This window comes from Lepidochelys olivacea, assembly GCF_965140295.1.
Source record: "Lepidochelys olivacea isolate rLepOli2 genome assembly, chromosome: 8".
Taxonomy (NCBI): Eukaryota; Metazoa; Chordata; order Testudines; family Cheloniidae; genus Lepidochelys; species Lepidochelys olivacea.
In genome coordinates this window covers 662971-674707 of record NC_140418.1, presented here as the reverse complement: position 1 = coordinate 674707, position 11737 = coordinate 662971, and the positions used below count along the sequence as shown (strand labels likewise).

Here is an 11737-nt window from a genome sequence, read left to right as displayed (position 1 = left end):
CACACAGACGGCACGCTACTGCAGTGGCTTAACCCACAGGCTACGTTACTTATCTGTACCCCTGCAGCATCCCGGCAAGCCGATCCCACAAGGCAACGCTGCCTCAGAGTAGTTACTGGGAACCGGCCGGTTCAGAGCAGCCCAAGGAGCTTCTGAAAGCCCGGACCCGAGGGGCTGCCTGAAGCCAGACAGTCCCACGCCGAGCCCACTGGCTCTGTACAGTGACATGACACCCGCCGGCATGGGGTGCGGGGGCTGCAGCCTGCACCGCAGCGAGAGGGGGCCGGGGAGACACTGCCCCCGCCCAGCCCCTGCCCCTCCCGCTGCCCCCACCCAGCCCCTGGCCCTGCCCCAGCCCCCACCCAGCCCCTGGCCCTGCCCCAGCCCCCACCCAACCCCTGGCCCTGCCCCTGCCCCAGCCCCCACCCAACCCCTGCCCCTCCCGCTGCCCCCACCCAACCCCTGGCCCTGCCCCAGCCACCACCCAACCCCTGCCCCTCCCGCTGCCCCCACCCAGCCCCTGGCCCAGCTGCCCCAGCCCCCACCCAACCCCTGCCCCTCCCACTGCCCCCACCCAACCCCTGGCCCTGCCCCAGCCCCCACCCAACCCCTGCCCCTCCCACTGCCCCCACCCAACCCCTGGCCCTGCCCCAGCCCCCACCCAACCCCTGCCCCTCCCGCTGCCCCCACCCAGCCCCTGGCCCTGCCCCAGCCACCACCCAACCCCTGCCCCTCCCGCTGCCCCCACCCAGCCCCTGGCCCAGCTGCCCCAGGCCCCACCCAGCCCCTGGCCCGGCCCCTCCCACTGCCCCCACCCAACCCCTGGCCCTGCCCCAGCCCCCACCCAACCCCTGGCCCTCCCGCTGCCCCCACCCAGCCCCTGGCCCGGCCCCCACCCAGCCCCTGGCCCAGCTGCCCCAGCCCCCACCCAACCCCTGCCCCTCCCGCTGCCCCCACCCAACCCCTGGCTCAGCCCCAGCCCCTCCCCCTCCCGGGGGGCGCTTGCAGCTCCGCGGGGCCGGCCAGGCGGCGCCCAGAGCCCACGCGGGTCGCCCCCGGGCCAGGGCCGCGGCCGACACCCCCAGCTCCGCGCGGGCCGGGCCGGGCCGGGCCGGGGCTGCCCCGGGATCCCGCCGGCCCGGGCTCTCTCGGCACCGCCAATAAAGCTGGCTGGGCTCCGCGGCGGCTCCGGCTGAGTCATTGGCGCGCGGGGACCCGGGCGGGGCGGGGCGGGGCGGGGCGCTGCCGGGGGAGGGGCGGGGTCACGCGCGGTCCGTGGGGAGGGGCGGGGTCAATGGCGCGGGAGCCGAGCCGACGCCGCAGAGACGCAGACAAACCACAGGCCAGGGGCGCCGCGGCCCGACAGGCCCAGCCCAAGTGCATGCCGGGAGTTGTAGTCCCCCGGGCGAGAGCCTGCTGGAGAAGCTATTCACGCCCCACCGTCCCAAGTGCATGCTGGGAGCGGCATGAGCCTCGTTAGCCCCGCCTCTCGGCTGCCATGGATACCGCGCGTGACTTGGAGCTCTCGCGCTAGCTGCGCTGCGTGGGGGCGGGGTCTCCCCCGGAAGCCCCGGCCGGCCGGGCTCTAATTGGAGGGCTGGGGCAGCCTTTGCTGGGAGTTTCCGGGGCGGCTGGTGCGTTCCGGTTCCGGCCGGAAGCAGGGACAGCGGGATGGCGGCGGGTCCGGGCGGAGGCGGCTGCGCGCGCCGCGGGCGGTGGGGCCGAGGCTGCCCCGTGCGCGGCCTCTTGTGCGGGGCGCTGCTGCTGCTGGCGCCCGGGCTGCGGCGCGGGGCCGCCGAGCTCACCGACGGGAACAACGAGCACCTGAAGCGGGAGCACTCGCTGACCAAGCCCTACCAGGGTGAGGGGCAGGGGCCTGGGGGGAGCGGGGCTGGGGACGCCCCGCTCCGACAGGCCCCGCCCCGCTCCGGCCGCTTCTTCCCTACCAGGGTGAGGGGCAGGGGCCTGGGGGGAGCGGGGCTGGGGACGCCCCGCTCCGACAGGCCCCGCCCCGCTCCGGCCGCTTCTTCCCTACCAGGGTGAGGGGCAGGGGCCTGGGGGGAGCGGGGCTGGGGACGCCCTGCTCCGACAGGCCCCGCCCCACTTCGGCTGCTTCTTCCCTACCAGGGTGAGGGGCAGGGGCCTGGGGGGAGCGGGGCTGGGGACGCCCTGCTCCGACAGGCCCCGTCCCGCCCCGGCCGCTTCTTCCCTACCAGGGTGAGGGGCAGGGGCCTGGGGGGAGCGGGGCTGGGGACGCCCTGCTCCGACAGGCCCCGTCCCGCCCCGGCCGCTTCTTCCCTACCAGGGTGAGGGGCAGGGGCCTGGGGGGAGCGGGGCTGGGGACGCCCCGCTCCGACAGGCCCCGCCCCACTTCGGCTGCTTCTTCCCTACCAGGGTGAGGGGCAGGGGCCTGGGGGGAGCGGGGCTGGGGACGCCCCGCTCCGACAGGCCCCGTCCCGCCCCGGCCGCTTCTTCCCTACCAGGGTGAGGGGCAGGGGCCTGGGGGGAGCGGGGCTGGGGACGCCCTGCTCCGACAGGCCCCGCCCCACTTCGGCTGCTTCTCCTTCTCCGGGAGCAGGGCAGAGACGTTGGGAGGCTCGCTGGCCCCACCTTCCCATTGAGTCCCCACAGGCCTTTCTCTGGCGTTTGTCCAGCTTGGCCTGCCCCCAGCACGGTCATTCTCTGCGGCTCCCAGAGCCGTTGCAGCCCTTCCCTCTCGGCTTAGCTTGTGATCTCTGTTGTACCCGTTCTCTCTGCTCTAGGGGTTGGTTCCAGTTCAATGCCCCTCTGGGACTTCCAGGGGAGCACAATGCTCACCAGCCAGTATGTCCGCCTGACTCCTGATGAACGCAGCAAAGAGGGTTCCATCTGGAACCGTGTGGTGAGTGCAGCCTTGAGATGGAGGGGATTCCATCTGGGTAACTCGGGAGCTGGAGTTCCAAGCCCTGAATGAGGGTGAATGCTGCAGCTTCTGTGGGGGCTATAGCTGATGTCCTTGAAAGGAAAGAGAGGGTGCAATGGCTAAGAAGTTCTGTCTGGGAGTCCCCATGGGTGGGGGAGGTGTCCATGAAATGCTATCCATGGTACTGAGTGTGATTCCTTCTCACAGCCCTGCTTCCTCAAGGACTGGGAGCTCCATGTCCACTTTAAGATCCATGGAGCAGGCAAGAAGAACCTACACGGGGATGGCTTTGCCCTGTGGTACACCCAGGAGCGCCTCATGCCAGGTACATAGTAGGGGATGGTGCATGCACTCCTAGAGGGAGAGGTGTCTCTCCCACTGTGGGGGCGGGGTGGTCAAGTTTCCTGTCATAATGGATTCTACACTTCATCCTTTCAGTAATTGCCAGCAGCGGCTCAGGAAGGGGAAATGTAACTAGTGTGCCACAGAGCACTGAGGTGCTCCCTTTTGAGTCTCCTTCTAGGGTGCAAAGAGTGGGGGTTGCCAGTCCACTCTGCTGAGTATCTCTGTCCAAAGTCTGAGAGACAAGGTGGGTGAGGCAATATCTTGTATTGGACCAACTGCTGTTGGTGAGAGAGATAAGCTTTCAAGCTACACACAGCCCTTCCTCAGGTCTGGGAAGCTAACTCCAAAGTAAAAACAACGAGGAGTCCTTGTGGCACCTTAGAGACTAACAAAATTATCTGGGCATAAGCATTCGTGGGCTAGAACCCAATTCTTCAGATGAATGGAGTGGAAGATACAGGAGCAGGTATAAATACGTGAAAGGACAGGAGTTTCCTTACCAAATGAGGGGTCAGTCTAATGAGACAATTCACTTAGCAGCAGGATACCAAGGGAGGAAAAATAACTTTTGAAGTGGTAATGGGAGTGGCCCATTTCAGATACAGATACATGATCCAGTTCTGCGGTGACCTGGAATCCTACTTTCGGCATCTCTGACTCAAGGAATATTTCCAGCACACCTCTGAACAGCACACTAATCCACAGAAACCTTCCCACCAACACTACAAAAAGAAGGATTCTGCGTGGACTCCTCCTGAAGGTCGAGAAAACAGACTGGACTTCCACATAGAGTGCTTTCACCGACGTGCACGGGCTGAAATTGTGGAAAAGCAGCATCACTTGCCCCATAACCTCAGCTGTGCAGAGCACAACGCCATCCACAGCCTCAGGAACAACTCTGACTTCATAATCAAAAAGGCTGACAAAGGAGGTGCTGTTGTCATCATGAATAGGTCGGAATATGAACAAGAGGCTACTAGGCAGCTCTCTAACACCACAGTCTACTGGCCATTGCCCTCTGATCCCACTGAGGATTACCAAAAGAAACTCCACCATTTGCTCAAGAAACTCCCTGAAAAAGCACAGGAACAAATCTGCACAGACACATCCCTAGAACCACAATCAGGGGTATTCTATCTGCTACCCAAGATCCATAAACCTGGAAATCCTGGACGCCCCATCATCTTGGGCATTGGCACCCTGACAGCAGGATTGTCTGGCTATGTAGACTCTCTCCTCAGACCCTGCGCTACCAGCACTCCTAGCTATCTTCAAGACACCACTGACTTCCTGAGGAAACTACAGTCCATTGGTGATCTTCCAGAAAATGCCATCCTGGCCACTATGGATGTAGAAGCCCTCTACACCAGCATTCCACACAAAGATGGACTACAAGCCGTCAGGAACAGTATCCCTGATAATGTCACGGCAAACCTGGTGGCTGAACTTTGACTTTGTCCTCACCTACAACTATTTCACATTTGGGGACAATGTATAACTTAAAGTCAGCAGCACTGCTATGGGTACCCGCATGGCCCCATAGTATGCCAACATTTTTATGGCTGACTTAAAACAACGCTTCCTCAGCTCTCGTCCCCTAATGTCCCTACTCTGCTTACACTATATTGATGACATCTTCATCATCTGGACCCATGAAAAAGAAGCCCTTGAGGAATTCCACCATGATTTCAACAATTTCCATCCCACCATCAACCTCAGCCTGGACCAGTCCACACAAGAGATCCACTTCCTGGACACTACAGTGCTAATAAGTGATGGCCACGTAAACACCACCCTATACCGGAAACCTACTGACTGGTATACTTACCTACATGCCTCCAGCTTTCATCCAGACCACATCACACGATCCATTGTCTACATCCAAGCTCTAAGATACAACCACATTTGCTCCAACCCCTCAGACAGAGACAAACACCTACAATATCTCTATCAAGTGTTCTTAAAACTATAATACCCCACCTGCTGAAGTGAAGAAACAGATTGACAGAGCCAGAAGAATATCCAGAAGTCATCTACTCCAGGACAGGGCCAACAAAGAAAGTAACTAGCAGTCACCTTCAGCCCCGAACTAAAACCTCTCCAGAGCATCATCAAAGATCTACAACCTATCCCGAAGGACAATCCCTCACTCTCACAGATCTTGGGAGACAAGCCCCCAACCTGAAGCAAATACTCACCAGCAACCACACAACAAAAACACTAACCCAGGAACCTATCCTTGCAACAAAGCCATTGCCAACTCTGTACACATCTATTCAGGGGACACCATCATAGGACCTAATCACATCAGCCACACCATAAGAGGCTCATTCACCTGCACACCTACCAATGTAATATATGCCATCATGTGCCAGCAATGCCCCTCTGCCATGTACATTGGCCAAACTGGACAGTCTCTACACAAAAGAATAAATGGACACACATCTGACATCAGGAATCGCAACATTCAAAAAGCATTAGGAGCACTCTCTGGTCACTCAATAACAAACCTAAAAGAGGCAATTCTTCAACAGAAAAACTTCCAAAACAGACTCCAATGTGAAACTGCAAAACTGGAATTCATCTGCAAACTGGACACCATCAGATTAGGCCTGAATAAAGACTGGGAGTGGTTGAGTCATTACCAAACCTAAACCTAATTTTCCCCAATACTAATTTCCCCCTACTGTTACTCATACCTTCTTGTCAACTGTCTGAAATGGGCCACTCTCATTACCACTTCAAAAGTTATTTTTCTTCTCTTGGTATCCTGCTGTTAAGTAACTTGTCGTTAGACTGACCTCACACTTGGTAAGGGAACTCCTGTCCTTTCATGTATTTATACCTGCTCCTGTATCTTCCACTCCATGCATCCGATTAAGTGGGTTCTAGCCCACGAAAGCTTATGCCCAAATAATTTTGTTAGTCTCTGAGGTGCCACAAGGACTCCTCCATTGTTTTTGCTGGTACAGACAAACACGGCTACCACTCTGAAACCTAACTCCAAAGTGTGTGTCAAGATTCGCCTCTATTTGCTGTCTATGGCAAGCTAGGGTTCTGAGCTCTGAGCCATGCCTCACTTCATGACTTACCCTGACAAAAGCTGGGCTGGTTTGTCCCTGTTGTATAACACGTGGCTTTCGCTGCTTCTTGTTGGTATCAGTCTTACTAGTCTCTAGCACCTAAGATCTCCAATAGTGCTTTTCTCTATAGAAGTTATTTGTAACAATGAATTAAAGACTACTTATTCACGTTGCTTGGGTAGAAGCAGCTTGAAAGATGTGATTTTTCTGTGTGGGAGCATTTCATAAAACCCAGCTGGCGGATTTGATAGCTGCCTTAGTCTGTTCATTAAAAGCGTAGCCAAATGTTTGACTACACTTGCTGATTGCTCTTAAAAATGTTCAAGAGCCCAAATAATAAACTTAACCAAATTTATTTTCTAAAGACCAAGCATTACAGTACGAAAAGTAAACATTTCCCTCCTTTTGGGAAGCAATTCTTGTCTTGTAGCATGTTCACCTTACACAGAATGTGCGCTTCAGGGATACGCCCCCAAAACCACTTCTACGTAGAGAACAGTTGCTGACAAGTAACAAAGCATTTTATGAGATACCTAAGATTCAACCCACCAATTTGTACCAGTTCCTGAACTTATTGTTCTGTACCTTTATTTTATCTTTGTTTTGGACATTAACATTCCAGGTATTGATCCATGAAGTTAGCTGCCCAGCTCATACCAAGGCAGAATATTAATGGATTTTGCCTTTGACAATATTCCTATCCACTTAAGTCAAATGCTGAGTTGTCCTGTTCAAAGGTATTGTGCAATATACCAGTGAATAAGAGTGAACAGCATTGTTGGGAAAAATAGTACAAGTCAGTTGGCATAAATAGCCAACACTTATACACAGAGTATTCATAACATGCACTTCATAGATAGTGGTAAAAGTAATGTGTATAACACACGTTGGCTAACAATGGGGTGAGACGTTCACCAGAGACTGGTCACTGCAATGCAGAGTTGGAGGGTCCTTAGTGCCCTTTCTCCTCCATCTCTTGTTGAGTTGGAAAAGTAAATCTGCCTTGTGTATCATGAGGGGTAGGTGTGATTTGAAGATCTGCGTAGCCCCTTTGTCAGAGCACTATTAACCTTGTGCTGCTTTGCTTCTCTAGGCCCTGTCTTTGGTAGCAAGGATAATTTCCATGGCTTGGCCATTTTCCTGGACACATACCCCAATGATGAAGCAACAGAGGTAAGTGGTGACAGGAAGCCTGGGGAGGTCTCAGGCTCCTGGCAGCATGGACAGGGCTCATTGTGACTAGCACCAAGGAGGTGTCTTTTCTTGCTATGTGGTCTTAGCACATCACCTGTTGTGGGGGCAAGGGGCTGTGGCTAGCCTGACTGTACTTCCTGCAGTGGAAGGGAAAGGAAGAGATGTATGTAGTAGGAAAAAGGGGAGGGTAAGGACATGTTGAGTCACTAGCACACGCCAGATTTCCTAGCTAGAAAGAACCTATTTTCAGGGTCTCTGATTCCTGCTGACCTAGGGGAGAGATGCAAGGAAGAAACACGACCCTCGCGCCACTTACTAAATACATAAAGGAAAAACTTAAAATTGCAGATCAAAGAAAATCTGCCCTGAGTTCCCCCACTTCGTCCAGGTTTCTTAGGGAGCTTTCAGCCCTTATGATGATTTAGTAAATGTCCATTGTTAGATCATAGGTTAATCCTGCCAGATTAGTCCTGCCCTTGGTTGCAAACACACACGATGGAAAAGAATAGTAAAAGGAAAACTTTTGTCTGATCGTTCGTGTACTAACTCTTAAGACCACAGCTCAGCTTGGCAGAAAGCCATCCAAAACGTGCTCAACAGGGGGTGTATCTTTGTTGTTGATTCTCCTCCTTTCTCCCATGTGTGTGCAAGTCTTGTTACATCTTCTGGCTGCCATGGTAACTGTCATCTAACAAGATCCACTGGCTCCATCTTCTCTGTCTCATCAAACACAAGCTGCTTGTCTTCACTTTCAAGGCCCTTGTCTTCACTTTCAAGGCTCTTCACTTTCAAGGCCCTCTCCCCACTACCTGTCCTCCACTAATGATCTTTGGATGCTCGCATCTGAGTGATTCATGATGCCCACTTCCACTGCTCGTTTGTCTACATTTTCAAATGAACACCTTTGTGCTTTCTCCCATGCTGCCCCTCATATTTGGGAGGAGCTTTTCCTGAGCATCCGCAAAGCTCCTTCAGTATTCTCCCAAAGGCTCTCCTTTTCTGTGATGACTGCAAAAAAAAAAGCTTGACAATGGTTAAGCCACTAGTGTGCAGAGACCGCTGCCTTTTATGCCAACCAGTATTGTCTTGTTTGCTTGTACTTCCACATTTGTCTATGACCATCTGATGTCTCTTGTTTTATACTTCAGTTGTAAACTCTTTGGAACTGTGCTTGTACAGTGTCTAGTACAGTGTGATCCTGGTCTCCTAGGTGCTACTGGAATCCAAGTAATAAAAATAATCAAGATCTGAGGTGGCCCATCCTGTATCGAAGGGGTCAGAAGCATGTTAGGGAGGAGGAAAATGCTAGGAGGGATGTTTATTTCTCACTACAAACCTGATGGAGCAGGTCCTTGTCTGTGCTCAGGATGGGCAGGCAGAAAGAACTGCTCCCTTGCTTGGAGCCTTCCTAATTCTGTGCTCGTCTGATCATTTTGTGTGCTCCAACTGAGACACTTGGGAAATGAATGGCCTAAGGACTGGTTAGAAGGATCTCTCTGTATCTGTTTCCCTCAACAAAATACATCCTGACGTCAACCTAGAAAAGAACCTTTGACTTATTTACTGCTCTTCTTCATTAGGCCCCTTTAGGCAAAGCCATAGCTTCAGTGCCATAGGGGATGGTAGGTCTGTGCCCCAGTTAGGTGCCTAGTCCTATGGGGTATGCACACGGGCCCTGTTAGGTGGAGGCTCAGGCTTGTGGGACACATCTGTCCCAAATGCAGATCTCTCCCGGCCTGTAGAAGGCTTAGAGTAATGTTCTCCTTCTCCGCACCTACAGCGTGTGTTCCCATACATCTCTGCCATGGTGAATAACGGCTCCCTGGCCTATGATCACAGTAAGGATGGGCGCTGGACAGAGCTAGCTGGCTGCACGGCTGATCTTCGAAATCAGAACCATGACACTTTCCTGGCAGTTCGTTACTCCAGGGGCCGGCTGACGGTGAGATGTGTTCGGAGATGGCGCTGAGCTTCATGCCTGTTGTAGGCTCTCTGAGCCGTGCAGTTGAGTTTGTGCTGGGAAGGATAGTGGTGGGAATGGCAGCACTGCCAAGGCCAAGGGGTGATATGCTGAGAAAGGGCTGTCCTCCCAACACCTGGATCAGCCAACCTGCCCTCTTGCCACTGTGGCTCTAGAGAGGGTGAGGCTGGGCTGGGCAGGGCTCTGCACCGTGGTGCTAGAACAGAAGGGGCCAAGGCTCTCCCACTTTTTCAAAGTAGACTTTTGCTGGGGCAGACCCACCCCCTTCCCCTCCTCTTCCCAACCCCCTCCCCCAGGACCCACCACCAGGCTACTGTGGAGTCCAGCCGGGGAGGGGAGCCCGGGCAGTTGTGGGAGCCATGCATGTGGACCCTCCACCTGCCTGCATGGGGTGGGGGGCTGACAGCAGCTCTTGGCCTGTCCCCCGGGCTCCCAGCCCACTGGAAGTAGATGGTCCATGACTCTGTGCCGGCTCACCACAGCTGCTCATGTCTCCCCCTGACCTGGCTGGGTGGGGCAGGCCTCAGAGCCACAGCCCGGCCATGCTAAGAGCCGCACAGGCCGCTGAGGGGAGCTGCAGCCTGGACCTTCTGTCTGCCCTGGGGGGCCGGGACACAGGCCAGGGGCTGCTGTCGGTGGACACCTGACACCACCGGCAGGTGGAGGATCCGTGCCATGACTCCCCACAACTGCCTGCACTGCCTTTATGGCTGGGCTGCAGCTCTAAGGCCCCTGCTGGAGCTGGGTCAGGGAGAGCCACACAGGTGGCTGTGAGGAGCCAATACAAACCCCCCACCGACGCTTACGATGGGCCGGACATGGAGCCAGGGCAGGGGGCTGCTTTTGGCCCTGGGTGGGAGGTGAGGTGGGCTCCCTGGCCCCACTCCTGCTTCTGGCTTCAGAAGGCTCTGACGCCCTTGGTTCTACGCCCTGAACTGACATTGCCTTTTCCTGGCAGGTGATGACTGATGTGGAGGACAAGAATGAGTGGAAGAACTGCATTGACATTGCAGGAGTCCGACTGCCCACTGGCTACTTCTTTGGGGCTTCTGCTGGCACAGGGGACCTGTCTGGTGAGAGCACCTTTTGAACTGGAATATGTTCTCAGCCCAAGCCAGCTCTGGGGCATGGTGCTGTGGGTGGAATGGCTTTCCAGTGCTTTCTTGCAGCAGGCTGAGCACTTGGAGTTCTTAACTGTGCAGGAGAGGAGACAAGCAGCCTTGGAAAGAGAGCAGGCTCTTTGGTTAGGCAGCGGGGGAAAGCCTCCCCAGTGGAAGCCAGGTCTCTGAGTCAGGGAGGGTGGGCGGGCCTGAGGGAGACCAGGACATGGCAGAGCACGAGAGGAATCTTTTCATGTGTCTTTGAGGGCATGCAGCTCAGAAAGGGCTGTGCCATCATCTAATTGATGCTTGTTTCCTAGACAATCATGACATCATCTCAATGAAGCTATTTCAGCTGATGGTACAGCATCCACCAGAGGAAGAGAACATCGACTGGACAAAGATTGAGCCCAGTGTCAGCCTCCTTAAGTCACCAAAAGGTGAATCTTCTGGGCTCTGGAGACCCATGATAGATGCTTCCTGTGTCATTCCTTCAGGCCTGCTGAGCGCTGACCTAAATAGACCAATGCTGGGCCCTCGGCCACAAGCAGTGTGAGATCCAACACTGCATAGCATCCCTGGTGGGAGGGCATTTCTCACATACAGCTTGGGGGTGTACGGGGATTTTTCTACCCCAGCCTGCGCAATGGGATCTCCCTGCCTGCTCTTAACACAGTAACGGTAGACATGTGACATTGACTTGTCCAAAAGCCACCCTCTTGGGAGGGGGATTTGGCAGATCAGCATTAGCCCGTTCGTTAACTATGGGAGATCCCAAGCTCAAGGTGGAATAGGAGACTTGGTGGAGGTGAATCTCTCTGCTCTAAGCCTTGTTCTTTCCTGTCCACAGACAACGTGGATGACCCGACAGGGAATTTCCGAAGTGGGCCCCTGACTGGCTGGAAGGTGTTCCTGCTGCTGCTCTGCGCCCTGCTGGGCATCATTGTGTGTGCGGTGGTGGGGGCCGTGGTCTTCCAGAGGCGGCAGGAGCGGAACAAGCGTTTTTACTAGTGAAGGAGCTGGCCCGGCCCCGGCCGGGATCTTTTCTATGGGGGATTGTACAAAACTCTGGTTTCTAAAAAGCTGTTTTTGGAGAAATAACGGCGTTCTGGTATCTTGTTTCTGCCTTAGC

General features: G+C 55.3%; 2 protein-coding genes across 3 annotated transcripts in view; one reads left to right on the top strand and one right to left on the bottom strand.

The window, feature by feature from the left end:
- RGS14 (regulator of G protein signaling 14) overlaps positions 1–1469 on the bottom strand; it is a 29937-nt gene extending 28468 nt beyond the window's left edge. For both annotated transcript variants that reach the window (XM_084636972.1, XM_084636973.1), the window contains exon 1: positions 1338–1469. In XM_084636972.1, the coding sequence (XP_084493098.1) occupies positions 1338–1454 (117 nt within the window). In that variant the 5' untranslated portion in view covers positions 1455–1469. The remainder of the gene's footprint in view (positions 1–1337) is intronic.
- A 178-nt stretch (positions 1470–1647) lies between these two features.
- On the top strand, positions 1648–11716 carry LMAN2 (lectin, mannose binding 2). Its single transcript, XM_084636975.1, has 8 exons — positions 1648–1861; positions 2763–2881; positions 3110–3227; positions 7424–7503; positions 9305–9466; positions 10464–10578; positions 10926–11045; positions 11456–11716. The coding sequence occupies exons 1-8, from the start codon at positions 1672–1674 to the stop codon at positions 11614–11616; spliced, it is 1065 nt and encodes a 354-aa protein (XP_084493101.1). The 5' UTR covers positions 1648–1671; the 3' UTR covers positions 11617–11716.
- Positions 11717–11737: the final 21 nt, after the last annotated feature.